Source organism: Aquarana catesbeiana, linkage group LG04, assembly GCF_042186555.1.
Source record: "Aquarana catesbeiana isolate 2022-GZ linkage group LG04, ASM4218655v1, whole genome shotgun sequence".
NCBI lineage: Eukaryota > Metazoa > Chordata > Amphibia > Anura > Ranidae > Aquarana > Aquarana catesbeiana.
In genome coordinates, this window is record NC_133327.1 from 285,886,075 (window position 1) to 285,901,792 (window position 15,718).

Here is a 15,718-nt window from a genome sequence, read left to right on the forward strand (position 1 = left end):
CATACAATACACAGACAGGTGCAGGTTGAATAGATCTCTACATGTTTCGCCATACCAATGGCTTCTTCAGGAGAATTATTATCAGGCACTGTACATATGATCAATAAAGAGTTAAAAAATAGAAAAGTTTTTTTTAGGAAACAAAAAATATTTTACACATATAACAAATATAAAATACACAAATATACAACTTAGATTTTATTTCCTAGATTGGCAAAGATCAAGCAACAAAAAACATAGGTCAATTAATTACCTGTATGTTCAACGAGTACATTTAAAAAGATGTTAGGGGCTTCAGAGTCATAGGGATGAATCAATTTTGATCAATTGGTGTAACCATAGAGATATATATATATATATAGAGAGAGAGAGAGATAGATGCCCCCTAATGGTCCATCTATGGGGAAAACAATAAATACTCAATATCAATAAAGATAGAGATCAATTATTTCAAAAGATAAGGCAGAAAAAGCCTACCTGAGGCTAGCAATATTAAAGTGATTGTAAAGGCTCGTTTTTTATTTTTTTAAAATAACAAACATATCATACTTATCTCCACTGTGCAGCTCATTTTGCACAGAGTGGCCCCGAAAGTCCATTTCTGGGGTCCTCCAGCGGCTCTTGCGGCTCCTCCCTGCATCAGATAACCCCTAGCAGAAGCGCGCTCTCCCGGGGGGTTACCTTGCGGCCGTGCTCCCGAGTCTAGAATTTGTGTCCATAGCCGGACTTGGCCCTGCCCCCCCGATGCCCAGGTTATTGGATTTGATTGGTTATTGATAGGATGCATTAAGGTGAAAAAAACATGAGGGTTTAAAACCCCTTTAAAGACAAATTCCAGATATTTAGTTAATTCCCAATATCCAAGTTTGTATTCCCTTCTCAGGAAAATGTATAAACCAAGAGGGAAGTGGATGGGAGAAAAAGGGTTTTTTTTTTTTCCGTAGAGCTCCAACTCTTCAGAAGCCGCCTTTTAGACCTGGGATAAATAACCAAATCAATACAAATAATTCTTCCACCGGCCAAGGAAAAGGACCAACAGAACATTGCCTACAAAGTGGCTTAATTACCTGCCATGGAAAGACCTCTGAAATATCCTCTCCCCTTCCTATGCTGGACTATAGCAGCTAGTTGTGGCTGGCATCCTTTTATACCCCCTCCATCCCTAATAATGATAATTGGCACCATATAGAGGTGCAGACGCCCTTTTAAGCCAATGCGCATGCCCAGGCTGCGCCGGAAGTGTCGTCGGACATCAAGGACGATAAATGTCAAAGACGCCCGACATTTTCCACCAAAAGTGACGCCAGACATATGAGATGTCAGAGACGCCGAACGTCCAGTGTAACAACATGGATGCCGGTGGCCTAATGATGTCAGACGTCTTTCGTACAAATGAGGAAACCGGCGCCATGATAACAACAATGTCCAGAAGGAGACATGGTCAAAGAACTTTAACCCATTGCCTACCAAAAACCACGCCTGAGGTGGTAAAGGTCACAGATTTGTCAATAGAGATCTAGGCATAGGCAACTGGTAAATGGTGCCACCTTGTGGATTCTTTGGAAATGGACAACATCGTATGTTCACCTAATCTAGATGCAATCCCCAATAATCAATTTAGCAATTATGCAGCTGTGTATAGAAATATCTCAAAATATGAGAAACATCATATATTACTTTCCACAAAAACAACTCATTAGCCTATTAAATTTACTTTATTATAGATCATATCTAACATACAAGGAAGTGACCTGTGCAAGCATAAAGCTCAATCAAAAAACTTTGCCAATCCAGTTACATATTAATGTCTGACAAAATTATAAATTAAAAATATATATATATAGATATAATTAACAAGAAATTAATCTCATAGATAATGGCTAAATTTAACTTATAGAAAAGGCTTGAAGCTGATGTTTTCATTCAAACCCGGATGGACAGTGGCAGCCAGGGAATTAATCCATTTGGTCTCACGTTGAAGGAGAATTTTATCCACATCTCCTCCTCTTTCATGTGTAGGCACATACTCAAGAGTAGGGATGAGCTTCGAGTGGAACGTCGGCTGTTCGCAAGTTCGCCAAACAGCGAACAATTTAGCGCGTTCGCGGCAAATTCGAAAGCCGTGGAACACCCTTTAAAAGTCTATGGGAGAAATCAAAAGTGCTAATTTTAAAGGCTTATATGCATGGTATTGTCAGAAAAAGTGTTTTGGGACCTGGGTCCTGCCCCAGGGGACATGGATCAAGGCAAAAAAAAAGTTTTAAAAACGGCCGTTTTTTCAGGAGCAATGATTTTAATAATGCTTAAAGTGAAACAATAAAAATGTAATATTCCTTTAAATTTTGTACCTGGGGGGTGTCTATAGTATGCCTGTAAAGGGGCGCATGTTTCTGTGTTTAGAACAGTCTAACAGCAAAATGACATTTCAAAGGAAAAAAAGTAATTTAAAACTACTATTAATGAATTGTCGGTCCGACAATACACATAAAAGTTCATTGAAAAAAACGGCATGGGATTTCCCCACACGGGAACCCCGAACCAAAATTTAAAAAAACAATGGTGTGGGTGCCCCCTAATCTCCATACCAGGGCCTTCAGGTCTGGTATGGATATTAAGGGGAACCCCGTGCCAAAATTTAAACAAAAAGGCGTGGGGGTCCCCCTCAAAATCCATATCAGACCCTTCAGGTCTGGTATGGATTTTAAGGGGAACCCTGCGCCAAAATTAAAAAAAAAAAATGTTGTGGTACCCCCCCAAAAATCCATACCAGACCCTTATCCGAGCACGCAACCTGGCAGGACGCAGGAAAAGAGGGGGAACGAGAGAGCGCCCCCCCTCCTGAAATGTACCAGGCCACATGCCCTCAACATTGGGAGGGTGCTTTGGGGTCCCCCCAAAGCACCTTGTCCTCATGTTGATGGAGACAAGGGCCTCATCCCCACAACCCTTGCCCGGTGGTAGGTCTGTGGGTGGGGGGCTTATCGGAATCTGGAAGCCCCCTTTAACAAGGGGACCCTCAGATCCCGGCCCTCCCATGTGAAATGGTAAGGGGGTACAAAAGTACCCCTACCATTTCACAAAAAAAGTGTCAAAAATGTTAAAAATGACAAGAGACAGTTTTTGACAATCCCTTTATTTCAAGTCTTCTTCTTTCTGTCTTCTATATTTTTTCTTCTATTTTCCTTCGGTTTCTTCCTCCATCTTCTTCTTCCCCTGGTTCTTCCTCCGATCCTCTGCTTCTTGCTCTGGTGTTCTCGTCCGGCATCTTCCTCCGCGGCGTCTTCTTCCCTTCTTCGTTCTCGGGCCACTACGCATCCATGATGGGAGGCTACTGCTGTGTGACGCTTTTCATCTTCTGACTGTTCTTAAATAACGCAGTTATTTTGATGCACAGGGACTTGACAGGGATTCCCTGTGGCTTTCCCCGTAACGGCAGAGGGGGGCGGGGTCACCCGGTTACATAACGGGTGATCCCGCCCCCACTGACATCAGGGGGAAAGCCTCAGGCATGTAAAATCGTGTTTCCAGCCGATGGTTTTCTATACAGAGAAGAGCCAATGCTTTCATCAGGATTAACATACCGTAATATCCAAAAAGTTGATAATTTTTTGGTCAAAAGTCATGGTAAACCTTAAATTGTAATGATTTATCTTCAACTTAGCCAAAAAGGATAGGAGTTCATCTTTAGTTCCCATCCAAACGATAAAAATATTGTCTATAAATCTGCGCCATATCAGCACCTTCTCAAAAAACTCCTGAAATTCATCAGAAGAGAAAATCTCACACTCCCATCCCCCCAGGTACAGATTGGCATACGAAGGAGCACATATAGACCCCATCGTCACACCCTGAACATGTAGGTAGTGGGAGCGATCAAAGATAAAGATGTTGTTTGTCAAAACAAAACTCAGCAACTCCAAGATGAAGTTGTTGTATGAACTGGCCATATGGCCTCGTTCAGAGATGAAACCCTCCACAACTCGTACCCCCAACTCATGGGGAATCGCGTTGTAGAGGGCCTCTACATCGATGGCCATTAGCCATGCTCCCTCTGGAACAGATTCCATGCAATGATCTCAAAAGGTCCACTGTGTCTGAATATATGAACTCAGGGCCTTAACATGGGGACGTAAATAATCATATATTAGCTTGCTGGCTGACTCTGTTAGGCAACCATTTCCAGATACAATTGGACGTCCAGGCAGGAATTCTGCATTTTTATGTATCTTTGGCAAAGCATATAAAGTAGGCAATCTGGGTGTTTTTACGGTCAAAAATTCACAAGGGTTTTGGTAATCAGACCCTTGATAAATGCTCAAGAGATCAAGATTTGATATTTTGTTTCCCCCTTTATCAGCGGGTCTTATCATTTTTTTATTATAAAACCTGCTGATAAAGGGGGAAACATTGTGGTTATGAATACAGAAAAATACAAAGCAATGGTTATGGATCTTCTGCTGAACTGCCAATAGTATAGACCTATAACTTTAGCTCAGGTAAATTACGCACAAACAAAATATCAGATCTTGATCTCTCGAGAACCCTTTTCTATACCATTATTCCTGTCAGTGGAGGCTGCTGAGAAGTTATGAGATGATCATGTGGTACCCAAATGGGTGGTGTTTTTGCCACGCTTAATCTACCTGAGGCAAAGTTTGCAAATTGCAACAGTGCAATCGGCTGCACATGTGCTAATAAAGGCCCAGACAGCTGAGCTGTGGGAAGTGGGCTGGGAGATAACAGCTCCATAATGTGATGGAATAGGGTGGCTGCTCTCTACCCTTCCATGGTGGCTTCCTCGTTGGGGTTGTGCCTCACCCTCACTTTCCTCCTCTGCTCTATCCGGCACCCAAGTCGTGTCAGTGACCTCATCGTCATCATCCCCTCCATCCTCATCATCACTGGAGCCAACTTGGCAATATGCTACAGCTGGGGGAACATGACTGCCAATTTGTTGTTTAATAATGTTCTCCCCTCTCTGTAAGCTCATGTTCCTACCTCCTTCAACCTCCGAACCAACACCAGAATCAAGCAATGCCTGTTCATCATCAATGAGCAAGTGGCTGATGCTGTGTTCAAATAACTCAGCTGCCTCATCCATACATGATGCTAGGGCTATAGCAGGAGGAGCTGTGGACAAGGAGGCAGAATAAGCCAATCTGGCAGCTGGTGTGGACTGCACACTAGACTCTGCTTGGGTGATAGAAGATAAGGAGGATGAGGACAGTTTAGTTAGCCAGTCCACCACCTCCTCTGCATGCTGTGGCTGGATAGCATTGGCAACATCACTAGCATCACAAAAGAAATAGTGCCCTGTCTGAGGACAGACCATGTCCACCTTTGCCTGTCGACACAGACACTGCTGGCCTCCTTAAAGTGCCACGGGAACATCTGCCCCTCCTTGTTTGCCTCCCAGACATGATGGGGGCTTATTACCGCAATGTAATAGAGACAGGGAAATGTGTACTTGGATGCACTTTAATCAATGGAAATGTAAAAGTGCCCTGACACACTTCAATATACTGCAGTAATTATGCCTTGACGCACTTCAATATACTGCAGTAAAAGTGCAATAACACACTTCAATATACCCTAGTAAAAGTGCACTAATGTACTTCAATATACTGTAGTAAAAGTGCCCTGATGCACTTCAATATACTGCAGTAAAAATGCACTAACGCACTTCAATGTACTGCAGTAAAAGTGCACTAATGCACCTGAATATACTGCAGCAAACGTGCCCTGACACACTACAATATACTGCAGTAAAATTGCCCTGACACTCTACACCAGTGTTTCTCAACCTTTTAACGTTGGAGGAACCCCTGACAAAAAGTTTGAGATCTTGAGGAACCCTTGAAATAATGTTCACATCTACAGCTCACGGAACATTGGTATGATCAGCGAGCTGTTGATAACAAAAATTATTTGTAGAAATAGCATTAAATAAAAGAATAAATATTAAAACATACCTATTTCATGTGAAACTTGTGCTTTCTTTTCCTGCAGAGCTGATCCATTCAGGGGACATTACATGGGGCAGAGCACATGACAGGGGACATTACATGGGAAAGGGGGCATGACATGGGACAGGGGACATGACAGGGGGCATTACATGGGATAGGGGACATGACAGGGGACATTACATGGAGCAGGACACATTACATGGGGCAGAGCAAATTACATGGGACAGGGGACATTACATGGGGCAGAGCACATTACATGGGACAGGGCACATGACAGGGGGCATTACATGGGACAGGGCACATGACAGGGGACATTACATGGGACAGGGGACATGACATGGGACATTACATGGGACAGTCCAAATTACATGGGACAAGGGACATGACATGGGACATTACATGGGACAGGCCGCATTACATGGGACAGGACACATTACATGGGGCAGGGCACATTACATGGGGTAGGGGAAATGACAGGGGACATTACATGGGACAGACTGTTGGGCACATTGTGGGGGACACAGCTGGGCACACTTCAGTACCGGCTTTCTTCTTCTGGCTTCAGAACTCATTTCATATCTCCTCCAGTGGCACGCTGTTCCCCCTCGGCCCCTCCTCCTCCTATCCTGTCCACCCCAGATGATGTCACATACAACCACTCGGTAAGGACAAGAGGGGAGGAGGGGCCCACGGATAACAGCACGCTACAGCCAATAGGATCACTATATTCACACTACACTGATACTTTACATGCACAATTGAATCACAATTGTACACTATAGCACACTGGCTCACTAGTAGCAACGAATAGAGCCCTGTTCTATCTATCTCCAATATCACTATCACTCCAATATCACCAGCGTTTATTTGGTCAACTAAAATATTTTCGTCTACTAAATTAATACTATTTAGTCAACTAAAATACGACTAAAACTGAAACAATTCAGATGACTAAAATACGACTAAAACTAAAATTACATTTTAGTCAAAAAACTAAAATATGACTAAAACTAAAATGTCATTTTAGTCAAAAGACTATAACTAAATTGAATTTATATCATAATGGCTAAATGTGTGTCTTTAGTGCATGTTTCAACCTTAATACCATAAATAATAAACATGTTATTAGATTTTTACTCCAGGAGCATATAAGTTTGCATATAAGTTTGGCAGTTCTAAAGAAATAATGCATTAAAATGTAACTAAACCCATTCGATTTTAGTCGACTTAAATGTACTGGAGATTTTAGTTGACTAAAATACGACTAAAACTAAAACAACTCAGATGACTAAAATACGACTAAAATTGCATTTTAGTCAAAAGACTATAACTAAAACTAGATCAAAATCTGATGTCAAAATTAACACTGAATATCACACTGCAAAATGCTGCTCTGGGAAGGAACCTTTTAAAGTGTGGGGTAGGTCTATGAGCAATGAGCCATGATTGAGAATCATCATGACTGTTTCCAATTATGGCTCTGATAGTGCTATGTGCCCTGATTGGGCAAAGCCTTCATTGCTTTAGCCAATCAGGGCTTCCAATGCACTCTGCGGCGCCGACAACTTGGCTGTTCGGGCCGAACCTATGCTTGTTTCAAACTGTTTGCCCAACACTAGTCAGTAGTCACCCAGGCTGCATGCTTATGTGGGGGGGGGGTGTAAATATTTATCCTCCATGAACACCCCCACAAAAACAAATACAATAACACAAGAGTCACTCATATCCAAAAAATATATACAATTCAAACGGCAAACCCTCGACCCAAGGAACTGTACAACAAATATAAAATTGTTACTACTCAAGAGCAATATTCGTCTAACATTTACTATTGTGAAAAGAGCACATACCTTCAAATAATTTAAACAGTGGGTGGTTAGTACAGTGTCCGGTGCTAAATCAAATAATGGGGAGAAAGAATTAATATTTTGCTAGAGCATGCACACTTCGGGAATAAACTTTTTTTTCTTTTTTTTTTTTTTTTCACTGTGTTTCTGTAGTGTAATTTCATGAAAATAATATGGTATAATAGCCATCAAACTTTAGACTTAGTGACATGTGTACCAAGAGTGAAACAGTTGACAGCCCAGATTGACCCAAGTGACTCTGTCATGAGAGAAGAGCGGGTGCTGTCATTGCTTGTCTACCCAAGTTCTGTATTTGTTCAAGATCACTAATTAAACAGCTTTGCTGTCAAAGCATCAGAATAACAGCCAGTGATCATGGTCACGTCAAGCATACTGTATGCCTATGCACCAGAGCATCAATCTTTCACTGTGGCAGAGAGATATACATTTAACAGAGAATACAGCTTCTGCAGAAGGGCAAGCAAAAGGCCAATGTAAAATTTCTGGATACCAGGCATGTGTGTGACCACCTGTGTGTGACCACCATTTCATCTTGCTTTCTGTTGGCACTCTATTGGATTCAGATCTGTTACTATGTTTCAAACTGAAGTTTGCATTTTTAAATTGTACAGTATACCACCTTTCTCATCACATCGTTAGCAAAGGCTCTAAAAGAAACTAGTTCCCCAAACCCCATACAAAATCAGTTTCATAAAGTGGCCTGCCACTACCTAGCTGGTCTTTGTAAGCCTCAAGCACACTCTGACACTATTTAAGCATACATGTAGTAGTGCAGCCCTGGCAAACTCATGACAGCAATAGTAAATCAACCCACTGTTTACTTTTGGCGTTAAAAGGGTTAAGAATGCATTAAAATGCTACAGTATCACTCAAGTTAACAAGGAACATCTGTTGCCAATTAACATTAGGCTAGGCTAGAATTAATGTGCTGTTTCTTTTTCTTAAACGCACACTTAAAGCATTTAGTACAAGTTTTACATTGTAAAATGTATTTCCAAAACAATTTGACATAAATGAATGAATAAGTCATATTTAGACCTCAACTGGGTAACTTGAAAAAAATTAATAATATAGGTCTTATGTTCAATACATTTTGGAGGGAAAATCTAAAATGACATTCACAAATCCAAGCATTGTGTTATAATTAATAATGTATCCTATTAAAGTTGCACACTCCATTTCCTGAAAAGCCACTTTTTTTAATCTTTTTATCTGCCTACATGCCCATATAGATGGAATAATATTTTCCAGGAGAGTTTTTTGAGAGTGGGCACAGTGACTTTACCCCATTAAGGGATTTTGTCAATAAAGGTAATTTTTTTGTAAAATTTTGAGTGCGGTACAATTTCTCATATTCACTTTTTGTTTGTTAAAGATCTGAAGAAGATTGTTACATACCTGGTGGAGGAGCCTGAATCAAGAAGACAGCCTTTCTCACACCTCTGGCTCAGGGCCCATGCTAAAGCAAATAGGTTGCGTGAGGATACAGAATGGCACAAGTTCTTGCCAGCCACTTGTACAGGTAGTGTACTGTACCTGGTGGTAGAGCCTGTCGTGTGGAGGTAGGCTTCTCTTACACCTCTGGCTCAGGAGCTCTGGTAAAGTGACAGGAGCGCCAGAGCACAGAGTGGGCATGAGTGCATGACTGGTCTTCTGTTCCAGGATGCTGATGAGCAGGCTATGTGTTGCTGAAAAGCAGGCTGTACGTCCCGGTGTGTCAGGAAGACAGGCTATTATCTATACTGGCAGGTAGACTGGAACAGAATGCTGGCACAGATCAGCAGACTCAGATACAGGGAAGAAATCTGTAATCAGGGTCGGGCAGTCCAGGTCAGCAGATCAAGTACAATGCAGCAGGCAGAAGAGTAGTCAGAGGTCAAGCCAGGTTCGGTAAACAGCAGGCAGATGGGCGGATAAGCAGAAGGAGCAGGCAGAGACGAAATCCAAAGACAAGCCAGGGGTCAATACAGGCAGCATTCAGGCAGAGTCAGACACAGATCAAGTTGGTAACAGAAAGTCAACATGGGAACAGGTAGAAGATACTCAGGAAACATAGTAGACCAAATGACAAAGACCCAATGCCATAGTGCAGCTTAAATAGCCCACCTGGCAATTGTGCTGTCTTACGCATTAGTTCGCACACCTGCGCACATGCACGTGTCCACGCATGTGCAATTGCACCTGCAAATTGCCCAAGGACTCAGCTTCTTGGCATTCTGTGCCTACACAGCAATGTGCCTTTCCTGACAGGTAGACAGGCCTATCTGAACCGGTCAGCACTGAGTAACTTCCCCACAGTAGATGATGTACTGGAGACTGGTCACAGGGACACCAGGCTGTATTCTGCAGCAGCAAGTGACAATCACGACCACAGTGGACAGGTGGAAGGCTGTCACATAGACTGAGACCTGGAGCAGGTTTGGAGGTAGGAGTGTTGACTGAGAGACTTCAGACTTGAGATGGCCAAAACACAGAGACTTAGGTCGCTCGGGCATCTGGAGAGCCAGGTTGGTAACTGGCGATTAGATCAAGTACAAACACCAAGGCATAAGTGTAGTTAGGATTTAGGCCAGAGTTGGTAGCAGATAAGCAGGTCAGAACAAAAGGAGCAGGTAGAAGAATAGTCCAAGTACAAGCAAGAGTTGGTACAGATGGATTACAGGAGCAAGTCAAGGTAAAATGGGTCAGTAACAGGTAGTCAGAAACAGAGTCACATATCACAGGTATCACATGAACACAGTAGACAGGATAGTAGTGGCCATGTGCAGCTGATCATTTTAAATATCCAGAAATAGTGACAGACATGCCATGCACATTCTCACACACCCGTTTGTGCACCTACACATGCATATGAGCAGCTACAGTTTGTGTCAACAATACAAAAAAAGGTCACTGCCCCCACCTATAACTGGTCTTCACAGCAAGGAGCACTGGAAGGGCAAACTCATGTCAAATAAAACCAAAGAATTTTCAAGCTCAAATTACCAACCAGCCTGCGACCAACCGAATTAACCTGTCTAACAGTATGCGTTAAAAACAGGGGTTTAGTTGCACACATTTGCAAATACATGCATAAACTGCAGGCCACGGCAAGACACCCTGTATCCTGCAGACCCTAACTCTAACTTTGAAGAGTCTCCACAGTGGGAGCACATGTATTTTAATGGATAGATGAAGGGCAGATGACTAGAGGGAGCCCAACCCTCCTTAAAGGCGCAGGAATACTGTGGAGACACTTCAAAGTTAGAGTTAGGGTCTGCAGGATGCAGGGTGCCTTGCCGTGGCCTGCAGCTTATGCATGTATTTGCAAATGTGTGCAACTAAACCCCTGTTTTTAATGCATACTGTTAGACAGGTTCATTCGGTTGGTCGCAGGCTGGTTGGTAAGCTGAGCTTAGAAATTCTTTGGTTTTATTTGACCTACAGCAGGCATGTCCAAAGTTCGGCCCGCGGTCCGGTTTTATAAGACCCCCACATGCCTCCAGCTTTTACCACCCTTGCTCCGCACTCTGTAATGTCTCTGTGTATATATATACACCAATCTATGTTCCGTAATCCCCAAGCGCCTCTCACTGACAAGCAGGGGCGTGTTCCAAAACCCTCCGGGAAGCTGACAGCACGCGGCGCCAATAGCAGACACTGAGTCATTTCCCTGCGGCAGCTGCAGAGCTCTCAGTGCCTGTGATTGGCGGCGGTGATAGGCCGCGGCGCCGCGTGCTGTCAGCGTCCCAGCGGGCTTGTGCATGATCCCTGAAGGGAGCAGCGCTCGGGGACAAATATAATATAACACGCAGAGAGATTATCCCCTTCCCGCCGACCGTACGCACATATGCGTACTCGGCTTTCCGGGGTTATACCGGGATAATGCCCGCAGCTGCAGGCATCATCCCGGTACCGTTGTTTTCAGCGGGCGATCGGCTACCTGAGTATAACAACCGATGCGGCTAAAAGCCGCTCGGCTGTTATACCGGAGGAGCGGGAGGGGACATCCCCCCCTCCCGCCGCCTCCCGCCGCTGTTACCGGGCCTCCCGTGCGATCGGGAGGCCCGGTGTCCAATCGGGAATCTTCGGCGGCTGGGGGCGGGCTGGAATGAAGCTGTGAGCGGCTTCGTTCCAGCCTTCTAATTGTAAACGCGGAAGCGACGTCATGACGTCACTTCCCGTTTACTCGGCTGCCAATGGCGCCGAATTTAAAAAAGTACACAGTATTCAGAATTGCCGTTTTCGGCGATCTGAATACTTTGAAGTGTAAAGGAGGGATGGGGGGTCTTTTAGACCCCCCATCCCTCCATAAAGAGTACCTGTCACCACCTATTACTGTCACAAGGGATGTTTACATTGCTTGTGACAGCAATAAAAGTAAAAAAAAAAAAAAAAAAAATTTTTAAACACAATTTATAAAAGTACAAAAATAAATAAAATAAATAAATAAAAAAAAAAAAATTTTAAAGTGCCCCTGTCCCCGCGAGCTCGCGCAGCGAAGAAAACGCATACGGAAGTCGCGCCCGCATATGTAAACGGTGTTCAAACCACACATGTGAGGTATCGCCGCGATCGTCAGCAATAATTCTAGCCCTAGACCTCCTCTGTAGCTCAAACCTGGTAACCGTAAAAAATTTTTAAAGCGTCGCCTATGGAAATTCATAGGTACCGTAGTTCGTCGCCATTCCACGAGTGCGTGCAATTATAAAGGGTGACATGTTTGGTATCTATTTACTCGGCGTAACATAATCTTTCACATTATACAAAAAAATTGGGGTAACTTTACTGTTTGGATTTTTTAAAATTCATGAAAGTGTCACTTTTCCAAAAATTTGCGTTTAAAACACCGCTGCACAAATACCGTGTGATAAAAAAATATTGCAACAATCGCCATTTTATTCTCTAGATTCTCTTCTAAAAAAATATATATAATGTTTGGGGGTTCTAAGTAATTTTCTAGCAAAAAATACGGATTTTAACTTGTAAACACCAAATTTCAAAAATAGGCTTAGTCATGAAAGGGTTAAATTATTATTATATATCTATTTCGAAAAACAACTCATCCTTGCCCTGATCTGAGCCTGGAGGCAGATTAGAAGTGGGGGCCAGAAAAAATATAAAAAAAAAAATAGCTCATCCTTGCTCTGATCTGAGCCTGGGGGCAGATTACAAGTGGGGGGCCAGAAAGAATATATTAAAAAAAAGAGCTCATCCTTGCCCTGATCAGAGCTTGGGGGCCACAGAAGTGATAAAGGCCAGATTTCTCAGGAGAGAAAATAAATCATTTGTACAAAACTGAGCCCATCCTCTGGGATTTGTTTGGGGGCCAAAGAGGAGATATATATATCCAAATAACAGCTCATCTTCACCACACAGAGCTACAAAGGTAGGAGAATTCTTGTTGGGCAGTGTATTAGTGTATCGGACAAACACGCTTAGACCAAAACCTCTGACACTGCGCTCACATGATCCCTTTCCCTTCTGGTCAATTTCTAAAATGGCGACTGTAAACAAGAGAAGGAAAGTTGACAGTGAGGGCCGCCGCTTCCAGGACAGGTGGAAAGTGGAATATTTCTTCACTGAAATACGGAATCACTGTGTTTGTCTGACATGCCAAGAGACTGTGGCTGTTTATAAAGAATTTAATGTCAAGAGACACTACCAGTCGTGACATAGCACATATGACAAGCTAACAGGGCACGACTGCAGTGAAAAGTTGAAGCAACTTGAAGCTGTTTTAATGTCGCAACAGCAATTTTTCACAAGAGCCCGTGAGTCAAATGAAAATGCTACAAAGGCAAGCTATGAGGTTGCAATGTTAATTGCTAAAAATTGCAAATCTTTTTCTGAGGGTGACTTTATCAAAGAATGTGTTATGAAAATGGTTGAGAATATCTGTCCCGAGAAGAAGCAAGAGTTTGCCAACATTTGCCTGGCTCGTAACACTGTAGCACGGAGAGTTGAAGAGATTTCATCAGATATTAAGAGACAGTTGACATCCAAAGGAGTGGATTTTGACTTCTTTTCAGTAGCCTGTGATGAAAGCAGGGACCTATCTGACACGGCTCAGTTGCTGATTTTTATGAGAGGGGTGGACGATGAAATGAATGTGACTGAAGAGCTACTTGACCTCCAGAGCCTTACGGACCAAACAGTAGGAAAAGATTTATTTGTTTCTGTTAGTTCCGCCATAGATGACATGAAACTGCCTTGGAACAAACTTACTGGGATTATTACTGATAGGGCACCTGCCATGGCTGGAGAACGAAGTGGATTAGCAACCCTAATCTGTAACAAGGTGATCAAAGAAGGAGGCAAAGCTATTAAACTCCATTGTATCATTCATCAACAAGTTCTCTGTGCTAAACATCTCAAATATGACCATGTTATGAAACCGGTGGTAAAGACCATTAATTTTATTCGCTCTAAAGCCCTGTGCCACCGCCAGTTTAAACAGTTTCTACTGGACATCCAGGCTGAATACGAATATGTTTTATATCACAACGATGTAAGATGGCTCAGTCGGGGGTCTGCACTGCAGCGTTTCTACTCTCTCAAAAAGGAAATTGGAGAATTCTTAGAAACAAAGGGACAACCAATGCGAGAACTATCTGATCTGAGTTGGCTGGCTGATTTGGGATTTCTAGTTGACATAACAAAGCATCTGAATATACTGAACACAAGTCTTCAGGGGAAAGATGCAGCGGTGAACCAGCTTTATTCACACCTCAAAGCCTTTGGAACAAAGCTGCAACTTTTCATAAGGCAGTTATCACAAACACAGCCCAATCTCATACACTTTTCAGCATTGCAGGAAATAATGAACAGTTTTCCACAGGACAATATCAGTGCACAAATGAGCAGATATGCAGCAGACATCACATCTCTGGCTGGGGAGTTTAAACTGCACTTTCAGGATTTTGCAGCTATTGAAAATGAAATCAGCCTTTTCTCCTCTCCATTCTCCTTTCGATGATGCTCCAGATCAGCTGCAGCTCGAGCTCATTGAGCTGCATTGTGACAGCGAGTTACTCAGTCGTCACCAACAGCTCTCTCTTGTGAACTTTTTCCGCCAACTGGATAAGAGCCGGTTTCAACAGATTCGAACATTGGCTAAGAAAATGCTGAGCTTATTTGGCTCAAGATATATGTGTGAGAAGACATTCTCTGCTATGAACTTTAACAAGAACTGCGTGAGGACAAGACTAAGTGACTCTCACCTGCGGGACATTTTGCGCATCAAAACCACTGCCTTTGACCCAGACCTAGCCTATGTGCTGCAGTCCAGATCTCAGTTTCACCCTTCACATTAGTGCAGACAAGTTTTCTTTTTCAATTGAGATGAATGTATTATAAAATCTCAGTTAATGTCAGTTGGTCTAAATCAGTTCTGAATATATTTGGACACAAGATGTATACTTGGTGTTATGTTCCTGTTATATTTTTTTAACTTAAAAGTTGACAGACAGCCTTTATTATAATATGTAATGTATTTTACAATTTTCCTGACATATATTTCAGCTTCCTGGATTTTTTTTTTCATCCGGCCTTCAGATATGAAAGGCAGAGTGATTTAACACCTGTTTAGATTTGTCATCCATGTGACAAAATTAAAAGTATGCCGTTTGCAATAAATTTTGCATAAAAATGTCATTTGCATTTAATTTTAATGATTCAAAAAAAGTCAGGCAAAATGGTCGGCCCTCATGCATGTGTTCACTTCATATAATCTGGCCCTCTTTGAAAAAAGTTTGGACACCCCTGACCTACAGTTTGTGTCAGCATGTAGATATTTGTCCCAATGCCACATTTCACATGGCCTTCATAACAAAGATCTTCAGGTCATGTGACAGGACTAAAGACACCCAGAAAAAATAAGTATGAAAAATAAAAAAATAAATG

General features: G+C 42.6%; 1 protein-coding gene across 1 annotated transcript; it reads left to right on the forward strand.

The window, feature by feature from the left end:
• The first annotated feature begins 13,556 nt into the window (after positions 1-13,556).
• LOC141141233 (general transcription factor II-I repeat domain-containing protein 2-like) lies at positions 13,557-14,792 on the forward strand. The gene has a single exon (XM_073628918.1). It carries the CDS (start codon positions 13,557-13,559, stop codon positions 14,790-14,792), a length of 1,236 nt encoding a protein of 411 aa, XP_073485019.1.
• Positions 14,793-15,718: the final 926 nt, after the last annotated feature.

Excerpts from the sequence above, each read along its gene's own strand:
- LOC141141233 (XM_073628918.1), top strand. The coding sequence starts at position 13,557 with ATGTCGCAACAGCAATTTTTCACAAGAGCCCGTGAGTCAAATGAAAAT.